The following is a 20,995-nucleotide window of genomic DNA, read 5'->3' on the forward strand; positions in this document are numbered from 1 at the left end:
CAAATGGAAAAACAAGAATTAAATGGTTGGAACAATATTGTGTCATGTCTGTGATCAACAATGTTCACGGTTACCCCACTGGCCACTGAATTATGTATAAAACCTACCTTTGTCATTTTTGGATGCAAGGCTACCCATCTACACAATAACATCTAATAGTTCTTAAATTAAAGTTCATACAATGTCACTACCATTTTATATTCTCCCAAGATCATAACTACACTGACATTTCCATTTCTGGACTTAAGGCAGATTATATAAGGTGAAAATTGTCTTATAGTAAATACATAGAAAGGCAGGATAAAAAGCCCAAACATCCTTTAAATGAATATCCAACCTCTTAAGGAGAAAAGAAATCTCCAAGGGTTATCACGAATATGGAATCAGGCTGGGCATGGTGTTGCACGCTTGTAATCCCAGTAGCTCAGGAGGCTGAGGCAGGAGAATTGTGAGTTCAAAGTCAGCCTCAGCAAAGGCGAAGCACTAAGCAACTCAGTGAGACCCTGTCTTTAAATACAAAATAGGGCTGGGGCTGTAGCTCAGTGGTCGAGTGCCCCAGAGTTCAATCTCCAGTACTGGCCCCGCGAAAAAAGATACACAAAAGGTCAATGAGCTCTGGACACTGACAAGATGTTAAGTAATTTGCCTGAGTTTAAAAAAAAAAATATATATATATATATATGTATATATATATATGTGTGTATATTTAACACTAAAGGTGTTTCTATCAAACTATGAAATGGAAATTTTAAGGCAGAATGTACAGTGAGATCTATTTCTGTCCATATACTCAACATAAATGTCTGTACAGGCTTAGAAGAAATCTGAAAAGACCAGTATGTAACAGTGGTTAGATTATGGGAGCTTTGTGTTCTCTATATACTTATTGAATTAAAAAAAAAACTTCAGAATAAGCATATATTACACATCATTGCCCTATGTAAACGTATGATTACACAAATGGTATGCCTTGACTCTATGTACAAATAGAGAAACAACATGTATCCCATTTGTATACAATAATAAAAAAAAAAAGAAAAAAAATATATCAATCACTAAAAAAAAAAGCATATATTACATTCATAATAAAGGTGAAAGTTATGTGCATATATATATATATATATATTTTTTTTTTCTTTTCTTTTCTTGCAGTGCTGGGGATTGAACCCAGGTCATTGTGCTTGTGAGGCAAGCACTCTACCAACTAAGCTATATCCCCAGCCCAAAGTTATATATATATATTTATTTAAATCAAACAATAATACACAATGAAAAAGGACACAAATATCTCTAATGATTCCCAGTTATCCGTGCATTGCTCTCTCAGGGTCGCTAAATTCAACCATCTTGCCCCAGTTCTCCAGTTTCTTTTTCTTCTACTCTTTGCTGCCAAATGAATCTTCCTAAAGTACTGTGACCCTCTTAAAATTTCATTGCTTAAAACCCTTCAATAAAGTCCAATTTTCTACATAAGAAAGTAGAAATTCCTTAGCCTAGCATCTAAGCTCTTCCATAATTATGACAAGCAATCTTTTTACTTTAACACACATTCCAGATAGTAAATTACTGTTCTTTGTATGTGTATGTTGCCTACAGCTTTCATAAATTGTTCATGTGGTTAACTCCACCTACAATACACTCTTTCCATATGCGCTAATGTTTTACCTAAAGCTTAGTCTGTTTACTGTCTTCTCCATGAAATGTTTGCTAATTTCTTATAGCCATTCTAAGAATCCATAAGTCTCTTCTTTGTCTCACACTTTTTTTCTTACTTTTTTGTTCTATCTTTCCTAACAGACAATGACTAACTTGGGACAAGATCTTCAGTTTGTTTATCTTTGTAGTCTTCTTATGAATACTTATTGAATGAACAAAATAGAAAAACTGACCACTCAATGCCATTATGCTAGATATTTTTAAAGTGCCAGCCTATGACTACTGGGTTTCTCCTTTGAACACAGAACACACAAATTGTTAACAGTACAAGATGGTTCTCCAGGTCTTTGACCTAATAAAATGACTGATAAACTTAATGGACTATAGATCCTTCATCTCACGAATGCTAAATTATTCTATGAACTGATGCTACATACACATAGCATTTGGTTAATAGCAGTTTGGTCATCATTGATCAATCTCTTCAACATATTAGGAATTTAAGCTTTCTTTTCTGGGAAAAGGGAAAGAGTTGTAGGGATGATTGTTGTCTTTTACCTTTTTGTATTATGCACTGTGGTTCCTCCCAGGACAATCCTAACTCCAGGAGTGGTACGGTTCAGGGTATAAACTGTTAGAGCCTCCTCATAGGTGGCTCCTCCAATTACAAATACAATGATATCCTGAGGTCTGCAAAAACCAAGATAGATAATGTCACAGGATAAGAAAAAAATTAGGGCAAAGATTCGTTGTTATTATTATATACAGAGTTTTAATTTCTTAATCTTTCTTTTTTTGGTGGCGGAAGCAGAAATTAAAGCAGAATAGAATAAAAGGTTTAAAAAAAGTTTTAATTATCTGAAATTGGCAGGAAACAGAGCAGGAAATGCTGAATAGTGATTTGCTTTCTGTTTATGAGCGGATGTCTTATAATTTCTGTGCTGTGGATTTCAGAATAGCACAATAGTGTTTGCTGGAACCAAATGTAGAAATAGTCTTTCATATTCAAGAGGCTGCAGACCACCACACTGTGACATGATATCAATATAGCACTAATCTGTGCTTGTACCATACATCTCCTTTCATGTATAGCCCTGTGTCAAATACTTGGTACAGTGTAATTACAATCACTTCTGTCCAAGGACCTCAAAGCATTTTGGAAAATAATAGTATATTTGGATATTCCCATAATATGGGAAACATTTAGTATTTTGAGTGTATAAAAAGAATGTAATGCATAAATTAATGGCACTTCCAAGAATTCTACCTCTTCTTAAATTTTTTGTTTTGGAGTCCTTTGATATGCAAGAAAAAGAAACCACGGAAACCAAAAACCAAAAACAAAACAAAACAAAAAAAGAGTGGGTGGAATCTTATTTTTGGCGGTGCTGGGGATTGAACCCAGGGCCTTGTGCTTGTGAGGTGAGCACTCCACCAACTGAGCAATCTCCTCAGTCCCTAGGTATAATCTTGATACTGGACATGTTGACATATCACATATTAGCTCAGCCACTAGCTTCATTTGGGTGGCACTATGTTGTTTTACTATATTTCAATCTTTATCAAAATGGCTTCATAACAAATGAATGGTTCTCCTATTAGTTTCATTTGCAGATATCAACAAGCAACTCATATATATATATTGTGTGTGTGTGTGTGTGTGTGTGTTGGGGATTGGACCTAGGTCCTTGTGCATGCAAGGCAAACACTCTACCAATTTAGCTCTATCCCCAGCCCCACAACTCATATATATATATTTTAAATTTATTTTTATTGTAAACAAATGGGATACATGTTGTTTCTGTTTATACATGGAGTAACAGCATACCATTTGCATATTCATACATTTACATAGAGTAATGATGTTTGATTCATTCAGTTATTTTTTTCCTTCCCCCCACCCCTCCCACCTCTCTTTTTCCTCTATACAGTCCCTTCCTCCATTTTTGCCCCTCTCCCACTCCCCATTATGTGTCATCATCCGCTTATCAGTGAGATCATTCATCTTTTGGATTTTTGAGATTGGCTTATCTCACTTAGCATGATATTCTCCAATTTCATCCATTTGCCTGCAAATGCCATAATTTTATTATTCTTTATAGCTGAGTAATAATCCATTGTATATATATACCACAGTTTCTTTATCCATTCATCAATTGAAGGACATCTAGGTTGGTTCCACAGTCTGGCTATTGTGAATTGAGCAGCTATGAACATTGATGTGGCTGTATCTCTGTAGTATGCTGATTTTAAGTCCTTTGGGTATAGCCCAAGGAGTGGGATAGCTGGGTCAAATGGTAGGTCCATTCTAAGTTTTCTAAGGAATCTCCACACTGCTTTCCAGAGTGGCTGCACTAATTTGCAGCCCCACCAGCAATGTATGAGTGTACCTTTTTCCCCACATCCTCTCCAACACCTATTGTTGCTTGTATTCTTGATAATCGCAATTCTAATTGGGGTGAGATGGAATCTTAGTGTAGTTTTGATTGGCATTTCTCATATTACTAAATATGGTGAACATTTTTTCATATGTTTGTTGATTGCTTGTAGATCTTCTTCTGTGAAGTGTCTGTTCATTTCCTTAGCCCATTTATTGATAGGGTTATTTGTATTCTTCGTGTAGAGTTTTTTGAGTTCTTTATATATTCTGGAAATTTGTGCTCTATCTGAAGTATGAGTGGCAAAGATATTCTCCCACTCTGTAGGCTCTTTCTTCCCATTGCTGATAGTTTCCTTTGTTGAGAGAAAGCTATTTAGTTTGAATCTATCCCAGTTATTGATTCTTGCTTTTATTTCTTGTGCTATGGGAGTCCTGTTAAGGAAGTCTGATCCTAAGCCAACAAATTAAAGATTTGGACCTACTTTTTCTTCTATAAGATGTAGGGTCTCCGGTCTGATTTCAAGGTCCTTGATCCATTGTGAGTTGAGTTTTGTGCAGGGTGAGAGATAGGGGTTTAGTTTCATTCTGTTGCATATGGATTTCCAGTTTTCCCAGTACCATTTGTTGAAGAGGCCATCTTTTCTCCATTGCATATTTTTGGCCCCTTTGTCTAGTATGAGAAAATTGTATTTATTTGGGTTTGTGTCCGTGTCCTCTATTCTGTACCATTGATCTACCTGTCTATTTTGGTGCCAATACCATGCTGTTTTTGTTACTATTGCTTTGTAGTATAGTTGAAGTTCTGGTATTGTGATACCCCCTGTTTCATTCTTCCTAGTAAGGATTGCTTTAGCTATTCTGGGTTTCTTATTCTTCCAGATGAATTTCATGATTGCTTGCTCTATTTCTGTAAGGTATGTCATCGGGATTTTAATTGGAATTGCATTGAATCTGTATAGCACTTTTGGTAGTATGGCCATTTTGACAATATTAATTCTTCCTATCCAAGAACATGGGAGATCTTTCCATCTTCTAAGGTCTTCCTTAATTTCTTTCTTCAATGTTTTGTAGTTTTCATTGTAGAGAGCTTTTACCTCTTTGGTTAGATTGATTCCCAAGTTTTTTTTTTTGTTTTTTTTTTTGAGGCTATTGCAAATGGAGTTGTTTTCCTCATTTCCCTTTCAGCTGTTTCGTCGCTTGCGTATAAAAATGCTTTAGATTTATGCGTGTTGATTTTATAGCCTGCTATTTTGCTGAATTCATTGATGAGGTCTAGAAGTTTTCTGGAGGAGGTTATTGGATCCTCTAAATATAGAATCATGTCATCTGCAAATAGTGACAGCTTAAGTTTCTCTTTTCCTATTTGTATCCCTTTAATTCCTTTGGTCTGCCTAATTGCTCTGGCTAGATTTTCGAGGACAATGTTGAATAGAAGTGGTGGAAGAGGACATCCCTGTCTTGTTCCCGTTTTTAATGGGAATGGTTTCAGTTTTTCTCCATTAAGAATGATGTTGGCCATGGGCTTAGCACAAATAGCCTTTACAATGTTCAGGTATGTTCCTACTATCCCTATTTTTTCTATTGTTTTGAGCATGAAGGGGTGTTGTATTTTGTCGAACGCTTTTTCTGTGTCAATTGAAATAATCATATGATTCTTATCCTTAAGTCTATTGACATGATGGATTACGTTTATTGATATACGAATGTTGAACCATCCTTGCATTCCAGGGATGAACCCCACTTGATCGTGGTGCACAATTTTCTTAATATGTTTTTGGATACAGTTTGCCAATATTTTGTTAAGGATCTTTGCATCTATATTCATCAAGGATATTGGTCTAAATTCCTTGATGTGTCTTTTCCTGGTTTGGGTATGAGGGTGAAATTAGCTTCATAGAATGAGTTCGGTAGGGTACCCTCCTTTTCTATTTCCTGGAATACTTTGAGAAGTATTAGAATGAGTTCTTTTTTGAAGGTCTTGTAGAACTCGGCTGAGAATCTGTCTGGTCCTGGGCTTTTCTTGGATGGTAGGTTTTTAATGGCTTCTTGTATTTCATTGCTTGATATTGATCTGTTTAAATTGTGTATGTCCTCCTGGTTCAGTTTGGGAGGAGCATATGTCTCTAGAAATTTGTCAATGTCTTCAGTAGTTTCTATTTTGTTGGAATACAGATTTTCAAAGTAGTTTCTCATTATGTTCTGTATCTCAGTGGTGTCTGTTGTGATATTTCCTTTTGCATCATGTATTTTAGTAATTTGAGTCTTCTCTCTCCTCTTTGTTAGTGTGGCTAAGGGTTTGTCTATTTTGTTTACTTTCTCAAAGAACCAACTTTTTGTTTTGTCAATTTTTTGAATTGTTTCTTTTGTTTCAGTTTCATTGATTTCAGCTCTGATTTTAATTATTTCCTGTCTTCTACTACTTTTGCTGTTATTCTGTTCTTCTTTTTCTAGGGCTTTGAGCTGTAATGTTAGGTCATTTAGTTGCTGACTTTTCATTCTTTTCTGGAATGCGCTCCATGCAATGAATTTTCCTCTTAATACCACTTTCATAGTGTCCCAGAGATTTTGATATGTTGTATTGTCATTCTCATTGACCTCTAAGAATTTTTTTATCTCCTCCCTGATGCTTTTTGTTATCCATGTTTCATTCAATAGCATATTATTTAGTCTCCAGGTGTTGGAGTACAACTCATATTTTTTTAAAACATTTTTTAGTTGTAGATAGATGGACACAACGCCTTTATTTTATTTATTTACTTTTACATGGTGCTGAGGATCGAACCCAGTGCCTCACGTGTGCTAGATGGGCACATTACCACTGAGTCACAACCCCAGCCCATATTATTTTTAAAGCTGTTATTTGTCTTGTTTTCTTTTTCTTGTGCCATCAAAAGAAGATACAATTATGTCAACTTAGTAGGAAAGCAATTTTGGAAATTATTTAAAACTACATCAAGCAGAAGCACCCATTTTGGAGGTTATGGCATAAAACTCAACAGAAACATCTTTAATCAAGAGGTACACGTTTATGTATAAACTTTGAATAAAACTCCACATTTCCTTTCTGTTTGTCTGTCTCTTTCTAAAACACCTTGAAGGAATTAATGTAGAGGGTATTTGTTTTTGTGGAACTTCATGGAAACAGAATCAGATATTGTAGCTACTTAAGTATGTTCAGATAGTCAAATTTCAGAGATTTCCCAATTATGAAGAGGTGGTTATTTTGGAATTAACAAGGTAGTAAAGAGTCAATTATTACATTTCTATGTGGATTTGGGACTTAAAACCATACCTTTGAGACACTAAATTAACCTAACTGTGATTCTCTTGCCTCAGTCTCCAAAGTAGTGGGAATTATAGGTGTGTGCTACTGTATCCAACTTCTAAATTTGCTTTATTTTTGTATTGAGTATTGAACACAGGGGTCCTTTACCACTGAGCTATATCCCAGCCCATGTATTTTTTTTTATTTTGAGACAGGGTCTTCCTAAATTGCTTAAGGTCTTGTTAAATTGCTGAGACTGACCTCAAACTTGCAATCTCCTGCTTCAGCCTCCTGAGTCACTTGAATTACAGGCATGTGGCAATGCACTGGACTAAATTTACTTTTTAAGACAAAATAAACATCATTCAAGACTACCTACCTGAACTAATATCCTAACACCATATCACTTTAAAAGTTAGACTATTGTGTATATATCTAAAATTATATTTTGTTATTTAAAAAAATAATGGTTTTTAACCTCCTCCAGAAAACTTCTAGACCTCATCAATGAATTCAGCAAAATAGCAGGCTATAAAATCAACACGCATAAATCTAAAGCATTTTTATACGCAAGCGATGAAACAGCTGAAAGGGAAATGAGGAAAACAACTCCATTTGCAATAGCCTCAAAAAAAAAAAAAAACAACAAAAAAAAAAACTTGGGAATCAATCTAACCAAAGAGGTAAAAGCTCTCTACAATGAAAACTACAAAACATTGAAGAAAGAAATTAAGGAAGACCTTAGAAGATGGAAAGATCTCCCATGTTCTTGGATAGGAAGAATTAATATTGTCAAAATGGCCATACTACCAAAAGTGCTATACAGATTCAATGCAATTCCAATTAAAATCCCGATGACATACCTTACAGAAATAGAGCAAGCAATCATGAAATTCATCTGGAAGAATAAGAAACCCAGAATAGCTAAAGCAATCCTTACTAGGAAGAATGAAACAGGGGGTATCACAATACCAGAACTTCAACTATACTACAAAGCAATAGTAACAAAAACAGCATGGTATTGGCACCAAAATAGACAGGTAGATCAATGGTACAGAATAGAGGACACGGACACAAACCCAAATAAATACAATTTTCTCATACTAGACAAAGGGGCCAAAAATATGCAATGGAGAAAAGATGGCCTCTTCAACAAATGGTACTGGGAAAACTGGAAATCCATATGCAACAGAATGAAACTAAACCCCTATCTCTCACCCTGCACAAAACTCAACTCACAATGGATCAAGGACCTTGAAATCAGACCGGAGACCCTACATCTTATAGAAGAAAAAGTAGGTCCAAATCTTTAATTTGTTGGCTTAGGATCAGACTTCCTTAACAGGACTCCCATAGCACAAGAAATAAAAGCAAGAATCAATAACTGGGATAGATTCAAACTAAATAGCTTTCTCTCAGCAAAGGAAACTATCAGCAATGTGAAGAGAGACCCTACAGAGTGGGAGAATATCTTTGCCACTCATACTTCAGATAGAGCACTAATTTCCAGAATATATAAAGAACTCAAAAAACTCTACACGAAGAATACAAATAACCCAATCAACAAATGGGCTAAGGATATGAACAGACACTTCACAGAAGAAGATCTACAAGCAATCAACAAACATATTAAAAAATGTTCACCATCTTTAATAATATGAGAAATGCCAATCAAAACTACACTAAGAGGGGTTTTCAAGATGGTGGACTAGAGGGCGGCTGCATTTCATGTTGCTCCAGGACACAGGATTCAAAAGAGGAGATAGTGAGAGACTTCGGACCAACTCAAAGCCGCCGGGTGAGTCTCTCCCGTTGGGGAGGCATCCCGGATGGGGCGGTAGCCCTGGAACGCAGGGAACTTTGTGAAGTGGGGTTGCTCGGGGAGATGCCCCTCCTCCCCGCTGGAGCGGTAAACACGGACAACTGGGATCATAGTAGAGGAGGCGGCTCAGCACAGCGCTTGGACTCGGAGCAATCACTGGGGCTCCGGGCGGCTGCCTGAGGAGGAGCTGCGTGGTGAGCTGTTTGGACTCAGAGTGATCGCTTCTGAACACCTGGGGGTTGCTGGGAGGAAGAGGAGAAGTGCGGCGGGTCGCTTGGTCTAGGAGTGACTGCATCAGAGCTACAGGCGGCTGCCTGAGGAGGAGCTGCATGGCGAGCTGTTTGTACTCAGAGCGACCGCTTCTGAACATCGGGGGGTTGCCCGGAGGAAGAGGAGAAGCGCGGCGGGTCGCTTGGTCTAGGAGTGACTGCATCAGAGCCACAGGCGGTTGCCAGAGGAGGAGGCGAGTGGTGAGTTGTTTGGACTCAAAGCGACCGCTCCTGAACACCGGTGGCCTGCCTGGAGGAGGAGCATGGTGGGTCGCTTGCTCTCCGAGCGACCACTCCTGAACACCCGGGGGGTTACCCTGAGGAGGAGGAACAGGGCAGTTCACTTGGACTCAGAGTTACTGCCTAGGGCTACGGGCGGTTGGCGGGGGGAGGAGGAGAGGTGAAGTGAGTTGCTTGGATTCCTAGTGATGGCGTCGGAACACCGGGCGGCTGTCCAGAGGAAGTGGTGTGTGGCGGGTCTCTGGGTGTTGGAGCTATTGTACGGGGCTCCAGGTGGCGGCTCAGAGGAGGGGCCGCATAGCCAGGCGATTAGGTGCAGAGCAGGGTCCCAGGATCTAGGCGGTTTCTTGGTGGAAGAGCCACACAGAGACATGCCTAGGGGCAGAGCGAAGGTTCCAGGACTGCGGGCAGATTCTCTGAGGAGAGGCAGCCTAAGGAGACTCGTCTGTGAAGGGTGAGGCTCCCAGGCCCAGGAGGTAGATCCGGGCCCCTGGGAACGTTGCAGAGGAAGACAGCCCAGCCCAGGCGGTAGTTGTAGATTGAGGGGAACCTCTAGGAGGGGAACTGACCAGCGAGACCTCCCCACTGGGTAAGTCTTCCCCGCCGGTTGAGGTTTTCCCACAAGGACGGTAAAAACAGAGACACAGGTACAAACAGGCCTTGCCTCAGCCCACAGCCTAGTTCCCCTTTGGATGACCATTGGTCCACAAGTGGAGGCACCTTTGCCCACTATCAGGGAATATACCCCACCTGAGGGTCACCAACCCTAGAGAGGCAGCTTCCTTGTGGAGCATCGCATTATCAACTTCCTCCGAGACTTCAGGCTACTGAAGGATAAGAGGGGATATACTAGAAATCTTCAGGGACATTATAAGTCAATAGAGGAAATCTGCAATATCTTAATGACCCACTGATTCCTGAACAATATGAGAAAACAAGGGAAGAAAATCCCCCAAACAAATCTAGATGTTACATCAATAAAATTCAATGACAGCATGGCAGAAGAAATGACAGAAAGGGAGTTCAGAATGTACATAATTAAAGTGATCAGGGAAGCAAACGATGAGATGAAAGAGCAAATGCAGGCATTGAATGATGAGATGAAAGAGCAAATGCAGGCATTGAATGATCGCACCAATTGACAGTTAAAAGAGCAAATACAGGAATCAAAAGATCAGTTCAATAAAGAGTTAGAGATATTGAAAAAAACCAAACAGAAATCCTTGAAATGAAGGAAACAATAAATCAAATTAAGAACTCCATAGAAAGCATAACCAATAGGATAGAACACCTGGAAGACAGAACTTCAGATATTGAAGACAAAATATTTAACCTTGAAAACAAAGTTGAACAAACAGAGAAGATGGTAAGAAATCATGAACAGAATCTCCAAGAACTATGGGATATCATGAAAAGGCCAGATTTGAGAATTATTGGGATTGAGGAAGGCTTAGAGAAACAAACCAAAGGAATGAACAATCTATTCAATGAAAGAATATCAGAAAATTTCCCAAATCTGAAGAATGAAATGGAAAATCAAGTTCAAGAGGCTTATAGGACTCCAAATACACAAAATTACAACAGACCCACACCAAGGCACATTACAATGAAAATACCAAACATACAAAATAAAGACAGAATTTTAAAGGCTGTGAGAGAAAAGAACCAAATTACATTCAGGGGGAAACTATCAGCAGATTTTTCAATCCAGACCCTAAAAGTTAGAAGGGCCTGGAACAACATTTTTCAAGCTCTGAAAGAAAATGGATGCCAACCAAGAATCTTATACCCAGCAAAACTTACCTTCAAATTTGGCGATGAAATAAAATCATTCCATGATAAACAAAAGCTAAAAGAATTTACAAAAAGAAAGCCAGCATTACAGAACATTCTCAGCAAAATATTCCATGAGGAAGAGATAAAAAACAAAGAAGCAAATCAGCAAAGGGAGGAATTATCCTAAAGGAACTGTCAAATAAAGAAGGAACCAAGTTGTGTCAAAAAAATAAATAAATAAATAAATAAAATTTAAAAAATGAACCAAATGACCGGGAATACAAATCATATCTCAATAATAACCCTGAATGTTAATGGCCTGAATTCATCAATCAAAAGACATAGACTGGCAGATTGGATTAAAAAGAAAGATCCAACAATATGTTGCCTGCAAGAGACTCACCTCATAGAAAGAGATACCCATAGACTAAAGGTGAAAGGATGGGGAAAAACATACCATGCACATGGACTCAGCAAAAAAGCTGGAGTATCCATCCTCATTTCAGATAATGTGGACTTCAAGCCAAAGTTAGTCAGAAGGGATAAAGAAGGACATTTCATACTGCTTAAGGGAAGCATAAATCAGCAAGATATAACAATCATAAACATCTATGCCCCAAACAGTGGCTCATCCATGTATGTCAAACAAATCCTTCTCAATTTTAGAAACCAAATAGACCATAACACAATAATACTAGGTGATTTTAACACACCTCTCTCATCACTGGACAGATCTTCCAAACAAAAATTGAACAAAGAAACCATACAGCTCAATAACACAATCAATAATTTAGACTTAACAGACATTTATAGAATATACCATCCAACCAAGAGCGAATACACTTTCTTCTCAGCAGCACATGGATCCTTCTCTAAAATAGACCATATATTATGCCACAAAGCTAATGTTAGCAAATACAAGAAGATAGAGACACTACCTTGTATTCTATCAGATCATAATGGATTGAAGTTAGAAATAAATGAAAGAGTAAAAAACAGAAACTACTCCAACACCTGGAGATTAAACAATATGCTATTATATGATGAATGGATAACAGAAGATATTAGGAAGGAAATTTAAAAATTCCTAGAGGTAAATGAGAACAAAGAAACATCATATCAAAATCTCTGGGACACTATGAAAGCAGTACTTAGAGGAAAATTTATTTCATGGAGCACATTTAATAAAAGAAGTAAAACTCAACAAATAAACAACCTAACACTACAGCTCAAAGCCCTAGAAAAAGAAGAACAGACCAACACCAAAAGTAGTAGAAGACAGGAAATAGTTAAACTCAGAGCTGAAATCAATGAAATTGAAACAAAAGAAACAATACAAAAAATTGACAAAATAAATATTTGGTTCTTCCAAAAAATAAACCAAATTGATAAACCTTTAGCTACACTAACAAAGAGAAGACGGGAGAAAACCCAAATCACTAAAATTCGGAATGAACAAGGAAATATCACAACAGACACGACTGAAATACAAAACATAACTAGAAGCTATTTTGAAAATCTATACTCCAACAAAATAGAAAATTTCGAAGACATCAACAGGTTTCTAGAGACATATGAATTGCCTAAACTGAACGAGGAGGACATACACAATTTAAATAGACCAATCTCAAGTAGTAAAATAGAAGAAGTTATCAAAAGCCTACCAACAAAGAAAAGTCCAGGACAAGATGGGTTCTCAGCCGAGTTCTACAAAACCTTTAAAGAAGAGCTCATTCCAATACTTCTCAAAGTATTCCATAAAATAGAAGAGGAGGGAACCCTCCCAAACTCATTCTATGAAGCCAATATTACCCTGATACCTAAACCAGACAGAGACACATCGAGGAAAGAAAATTTCAGACCAATATCCTTTTTTTTTGTTTGTTTGTTTGTTTTTTTTTGCAGTACTGGGGATTGAACTCAGGGCCTTGTGCTTGCAAGGCAAGCACTCTATCAGCTGAGCTATCTCCCCAGCCCCAATATCCTTAATGAACATCGACGCAAAAATTCTGAACAAAATTTTAGCAAATCACATACAAAAACATATTAAAAAGATAGTGTACCATGATCAAGTGGGTTTCATCCCAGGGATGCAAGGTTGGTTCAACATTAGGAAATCAATAAATGTCATTCACCATATCAATAGACTGATTAAAGTCAAGAATCACATGATTATTTCGATAGATGCAGAGAAAGCATTTGATAAAATACAGCACCCCTTCATGCTCAAAACACTAGAAAAAATAGGGATAGTGGGAACATTCCTTAATATTGTAAAGGCCATCTATGCTAAGCCCATGGCTAATATTATTCTAAATGGTGAAAAATTGAAAGCATTCCCCCTAAAAACTGGAACAAGGCAGGGATGCCCTCTTTCACCACTTCTTTTTAATATCGTCCTTGAAACTCTAGCCAGAGCAATTAGACAGACCAAAGAAATTAAAGGGATACGAATAGGAAAAGAAGAACTCAAACTATCCCTATTTGCTGATGATATGATTATATACTTAGAGGAACCAGGAAATTCCACCAGAAAACTTTTAGATCTCATAAATTAATTCAGTAAAGTAGCAGGATATAAGATCAATGCACATAAATCTAAGGCATTTTTATACATAAGTGATGAATCTTCAGAAAGAGAATTTAGGAAAACTACCCCATTCACAATAGCATTGAAAAAAATAAAATACTTGGGAATCAATCTCACAAAAGAGGTGAAAGACCTCTACAATGAGAACTACAGAACACTAAAGAAAGAAATTAATGAAAACCTCAGAAGATGGAAAGATCTCCCATGTTCTTGGATAGGAAGAATTAATATTGTCAAAATGGCCATACTACCAAAAGTGCTATACAGATTCAATGCAATTCCAATTAAAATCCCGATGACATACCTTACAGAAATAGAGCAAGCAATCATGAAATTCATCTGGAAGAGTAAGAAACCCAGAATAGCTAAAGCAATCCTTGGCAGAAAGAGTGAAGAAGGGGGTATCGCAATACCAGATCTTCAACTCTACTACAAAGCAATAGTAACAAAAACGGCATGGTATTGGTACCAAAATAGAAAGGTGGATCAATGGTACAGAATAGAGGACACGGACACAAACCCAAATAAATACAATTTTTTCATACTAGACAAAGGGGCCAAAAATAAGCAATGGAGAAAAGATAGCCTCTTCGACAAATGGTGCTGGGAGAATTGGAAATCCATATGCAACAGAATGAAACTAAACCCATATCTCTCACCATGCACGAAACTAAACTCAAAATGGATTAAGGACCTCGGAATCAGACCAGAGACCTTGCATCTTATAGAAGTAAAAGTAGGTCCAAATCTTCAACATGTTGGCTTAGGATCAGACTTCCTTAACAGGACTCCCATAGCACAAGAAATAAAAGCAAGAATCAATAACTGGGATAGATTCAAACTAAAAAGCTTTCTCTCAGCAAAGGAAACTATCAGCAATGCGAAGAAAGAGCCTACAGAGTGGGAGAAAATCTTTGCCAATCATACTTCAGATAGAGCACTAATCTCCAGAATCTATAAAGAACTCAAAAAACTCTACACCAAGAATGCAAATAATCCAATCAACAAATGGGCTAAGGAAATGAATAGACACTTCACAGAAGAAGATCTACAAGCAATCAACAAACATATGGAAAAATGTTCAACATCTCTAGTAATAAGAGAAATGCAAATCAAAACCACCCTAAGATTCCATCTCACCCCAATTAGAATGGCGATTATCAAGAATACAAGCAACAACAGGTGTTGGCGAGGATGTGGGAAGAAAGGTACACTCATACATTGCTGGTGGGGCTGCAAATTAGTGCAGCCACTCTGGAAAGCAGTGTGGAGACTCCTTAGAAATCTTGGAATGGAACCACCATTTGACCCAGCTATCCCACTCCTTGGCCTATACCCAAAGGACTTAAAATCAGCATATTACAGAGATACAGCCACATCAATGTTCATAGCTGCTCAGTTCACAATAGCCAGATTGTGGAACCAACCTAGATGTCCTTCAATTGATGAATGGATAAAGAAACTGTGGTATATATATACAATGGAATATTACTCAGCTATAAAGAATGATAAAATTATGGCATTTGCAGGCAAATGGATGAAATTGGAGAATATCATGCTAAGTGAGATAAGCCAATCTCAAAAAACCAAAGGACGAATGATATCGCTAATAAGTGGATATCATGGGGGGTGGGAGGGGTTAGTGTTAGGGTTAGAGTTAGGGTTAGGGAGGGGGCAAGAATGGAGGAAGGAAGGACTGTATAGAGGGAAAAGAGGGGTGGGAGGGGTGGGGGGGAAGGGAAAAAATAACAATGAATCAAACATTACCCTATATAAATTTATGATTACACAAATGGTATGCTTTTATGCCATGTACAAACAGAGAAACAACATGTATCCCATTTCTTTACAATAAAAGAAAAATCATACATAGAAAAAAAAAAACCTACACTAAGATTCCATCTCACCCCAATTAGAATGGCGATTATCAAGAATACAAGCAACAATAGGTGTTGGAGAGGATGTGGGGAAAAAGGTACACTCATACATTGCTGGTGGGGCTGCAAATTAGTGCAGCCACTCTGGAAAGCAGTGTGGAGATTCCTTAGAAAACTTAGAATGGACCTACCATTTGACCCAGCTATCCCACTCCTCGGGCTATACCCAAAGGACTTAAAATCAGCATACTACAGAGATACAGCCACATCAATGTTCATAGCTGCTCAATTCACAATAGCCAGACTGTGGAACCAACCTAGATGTCCTTCAATTGATGAATGGATAAAGAAACTGTGGTATATATATATATACAATGGATTATTACTCAGTTATAAAGAATAATAAAATTATGGCATTTGCAGGCAAATGGATGAAATTGGAGAATATCATGCTAAGTGAGATAAGCCAATCTCAAAAATCCAAAAGATGAATGATCTCACTGATAAGTGGATGATGACACATAATGGGGGGTGGGAGGGGGGCAAGAATGGAGGAAGGAGGGACTGTATAGAGGGAAAAGAGGGGTGGGAGGGGTGGGGGGAAGGAAAAAATACGAATGAATCAAACATCATTACCCTATGTAAATGTATGATTATGCAAATGGTATGCTGTTACTCCATGTATAAACAGAAACAACATGTATCCCATTTGTTTACAATAAAAATAAATTTAAAAAAAATAATGGTTTTTAAAGGATAAATGCATATACATAGTATAAAATACAAAAGTTTACACTGAAAAACTAAGTTCCCTTCTCACTTATGCCTTTTTCTTTAAATATTTTTTTCTTTTGGAATTAGGGATTAAACCCAGGAGAGCTCTATCACTGAGTTATATCCTCAGTCCTTTTTATTTATTTTATTTTATTTTAATTTTGAGATTGAGTCTTGCTAAGTTGCCCAGACTGACCTTGAAATTGTGATCTTCCTGCCTCAGTCTCCTGAGTAGCTGGGATTACAGCCCTGGGCCACCATGCCCAGCTAACAGCAACTTTTGACTAAGTTGATCACCTGCTCCTCCTGAATATATTTTCTTCTCTTGGCTTCCAGGACATTATATTCTTGGTTTTCTCCCTACTCCATTAGTTGTTACTTTTTAGTGTCTCTTGATGGTTCAACTCTCTAAACTCTTAATGGTAGAGTGCCCAGATTCTAGTCATTGGTCCTTCTTCCGTCCTAACCTTACATATTCCTTAGATCTGCTCTAATATAGTGTCCACTAACTACATATGGTTATTCAAATTTAACTCAATCAAAATAAAATGTTCAGCTCCCTTAGTACCATTAGACACAATTCAAATGTTCAATAGCCACATGTAGCTAATGGATACCTGCTAAGGTTTAGATATTATTTGAGGGAGTCCCCCAAGGGTTCATATCCTGAAATTTAATTCCCATTGTGAGGGGACCATGGTGTTTAGAAGTAGGACCTCTGGAAGATGATTAGAGTTAGATAAAGTTATCAGGGTGGAGCCCTGTGGTTGAATACTGGTGGCTATCTAAGAAGAGATAGAGACCAGAGGATACAGACAACATATTCTCAGAAAAGGAGCATTTTATTTATTTATGTTTTGGTACTGGGGATTGAATCCAGGGGCACTTAACCTCTGAGCAACATCCCCAACCCTTTTATACATTTTACTTAGAGACAGGGTTTCACTGAGTTGCTTATGGCCTTGCTAAGTTGCTGAGCCTGACATTGAACCCACAATTCTGCCTCAGCCTCCAGAGTCTTTGGGATTATAGGCATGTGCCACTGCACCTGGTATTTTTTTAACAGTAAGATTCCACATGCCATGTTCCTTAGGGTAAGAGACAACTCTACCAATGTCTGTTATATGGTTTTATCTGAATAAATACTGATGAATTACCCAGATTGTTGAAATATACAGATTAGTCCATTAAGAAGAGGAGAAAGAGTTTCTCCCCAGGGGTACAGTGACCATCTTGGTGTTGGGAGAAATCAGACAGTAGCACCTTTGTTTTGAGCTTCTGATTTGATAAGTCAATTTAAAAAGCAGCTAAGTAGACAGAATCATACTGGAAAATGATGATACTTTTCTGTAGCTACTCTCTATCATCTACCTCAAGGGTATAGTTGTCTCTATGGAAAAGAAAAGTGAGAACTGGGAGAGAATAAACTCAGGTTCCTAGAATGTTGTCCTTTGGTTGATAATTTCAGGTTGCCAGGGTATTTTTGAAGAGGGAAGAAAATGTCATGGATAGTTATCTGTAGGTACAGGTTATATAGATGTATGAACAAAACATAAATACAAGGATAGGGTCATAGTACTAGGTTCAACTATATACCTAACAAAAATGACTGTGCTACATTTGGTTATGAATACATGAATACATGTTTTCCTGAGCTCTTACTACTTATTCAATTTGGTTTAAGGAAGAATATCTATGAAAAAAAATTTTTAATATCTCTGTTGTTTTTCCTTTCCATTCCTTTCCTCAGTGAATTTTAAAAGCAGATGTTCTGATGAAGCCAATGGTAAAATATTCAGCAAAATCTTTTATATGATGGTCAAAGTTAAGTGGAAAATACAAGTTCAATTTTTTGTGTACATCTTCCTGTGTTCTGTAACTCACCATAGCAACCAAAGGCATTAATGAATGCAGATAGCAAACACTGGAAAACAGCAGCCAGTTTATGCTGTAGCCAGCTATGGAAGGACATCCTAAGAACCCAATCAATTTGTATTTTACTTTGTTAGAAAACTTAAAAATTTTTCACATACAGTATTTTTGCAAATCATTATTTTTGAATGTAAATAAGTTAGGCAAAAAAACAAATTTTCAAAAGGCAATACTTTGTCTAATTTGTGGACCTTATATTTATGTCTAAAATTCAAAATTTTCAAATACTTACAGATGATAAAATTCTTATAAGCATTTACTGCAGGGAAAAAAAAAAAAAGCCAGTAAAAAGAACTTCTGCTTTTATAGAAAGAAAAGTAACTTGATGCAACAAGATTCTACTAAACTTATAGAAACATGGAAAGTATTTCCTTTTTAATTGCTTGACTCTGGAAGGTATGATCATATAGCTCCATTTTCCCAAGTGAAAAGTTTTCTTCTTATTTTTTTTTAAAAATCAAGGATAAGAAGCAATTCTGGAGAGGAAAAAAAATAGCCTAATAATATTATATGTGGGAATCCCATCTGTAGGATAAAGATCAAATCCAATTTATGGATATGGCTATATTGCCAAACAGGTTAACCATTAATTTAATAGCTAAGGGCTAGAAAATTTCTACAATACAAGTGTTTTGGTTTTGTAAAGTTATATTCCTGCCACATCTCCTCTGATACTTTCCAGTATTATGACACTAATAAGACCAAGATGTTCTAGTATGAAATTTAAATCATTATAAAGATGACTAAAACCAATGACTTTTTCAATGTGATGAACTAGAGCCAAGAAAGTACCTAGACCTGACTGTGGAAACAAGTAGATGCAAAGTCAAAATATCATACAGGGTTAGTAGCAACCTGCAAAAATCTAAATTTTCTGTGCCATCAACTAAATTTATCCTTTGGTTCAAATTTTCCAAATACAAATCTTGGCAAACCAACTGCTATACATGCCTACATAATTTAATGAACAAGTATTGAATACTTATTAATTGTAAAGCACCATGTTAACTGTTGTGAAAACCTCAAAAATTAATAAAATGTAATTTGTACTTCAGTAATACTTAATATAATAGCATATATATTATATATATAATATATAGCATATATATATATAATAGATATGCATATTACAATTAACTACTGTCTCAATATCCAGAGATAAGGTCTACTAATAATTTCTTATTTATTCTTTTTTTTTTTTTTTGGTGTGTATTTGTGCCAGAGATTGAACCCAGGGGGGCTTAACCACTCAGCCACATCTCAGTCCTGTTTTATATTTTATTAGAGACAGGATCTTGCTGAGTTGCTTAGGGCCTCACTAAGTTGCTGAGGCTGGGTTTGAACTCATGATCCTCCTGCCTCAGCCTCCTGAGTTGCTGGGATTACAGGCATAAGCCACTGCACCCAGCATCTTATTTATTCTTTTAGAAATAGTTACTGTAGCCGAGCATGGTAGCTCAGGCCTGTAATTCCAGCGGCTCAGGAGGTTGAGGCAAGAGGATTTTGAGTTCAAAGCCAACCTTAGCAACTTAGTGAGGCCTAGCCAACTCCATGAGATTCTATCTCTAAATAAAATATTAAAAAAAAGGGCTGGGGATGTGGCTGAGTGGTTAAGCATCCCTGGGTTCAATTCCTGGTACCAAAAAAAAAAAGTTAATGTATGAGTGCTTGTGTACATATACATGTTTGCATATATATTTATTTTCAAGCATATATTCATTTTATACACACATATATAGTCACATTTATGCTTATATATTTTTAAAAGTGATATGATAGCATCTTGCTTTCTATACAATAAAAGTTTTGCATATCATCCCATGGAGTTATGCCATTTTAAAACAAGAATGCATAGTAACATACTGTAATTTAGATAACCAGTCCTTTATTAATGGGCATTTAACTTGTTCCTAGATTTTGCTATTACAAATAATGTTTTGGTGAATAACTTGTTTATATATTTTTGTATACTTGTGCAAATATATTTGTAGGGTAAACTTTTAGAAGTGAATTATCAAGAAGGATTCTTTGAAGTCTTCTGCAGTCTTACTTCTGTTAAGCAGAGCCAGGAGGTCATGCAGACATTTGTTGTTTTGTAAACATTTCTCTGTATTCCTCCAAAATTTCTTCAATTTTAGAAGCTTGTAATTTAGTTTCACTGTTTTCTCCTGACCTCCTTTCCTGGTCACTCTTATTCCCTAAAGTATTTAGTTCTGGCTTACTGTCCTCCTTTTTATTCCTTCTCTTTTCAAGATATTCAGTGACTCTGACATCAATGTAGATTACTCATCTAATACCCTGGTCTCCTCACTCACACTGATTCTTTTATTCCAGCCTTTGTAACCACCTACATCCCTGATTACAACCAACTATTCATTACACGAATCTTCAATTTAACATCTCTTTATCCAAGA

General features: G+C 36.9%; 1 protein-coding gene across 2 annotated transcripts in view; it reads right to left on the reverse strand.

Moving 5' to 3' along the window:
• Vps45 (vacuolar protein sorting 45 homolog) overlaps positions 1-20,995 on the reverse strand; it is a 66,210-nt gene that overhangs the window by 17,008 nt on the left and 28,207 nt on the right. For both annotated transcript variants that reach the window (XM_047520964.1, XM_047520958.1), the window contains one exon: positions 2,215-2,346. In XM_047520964.1, coding sequence (XP_047376920.1) covers positions 2,215-2,346 — 132 coding nt within the window. The remainder of the gene's footprint in view (positions 1-2,214; positions 2,347-20,995) is intronic.

This window comes from Sciurus carolinensis, chromosome 1, assembly GCF_902686445.1.
Source record: "Sciurus carolinensis chromosome 1, mSciCar1.2, whole genome shotgun sequence".
NCBI classification, from domain to species: Eukaryota; Metazoa; Chordata; class Mammalia; order Rodentia; family Sciuridae; genus Sciurus; species Sciurus carolinensis.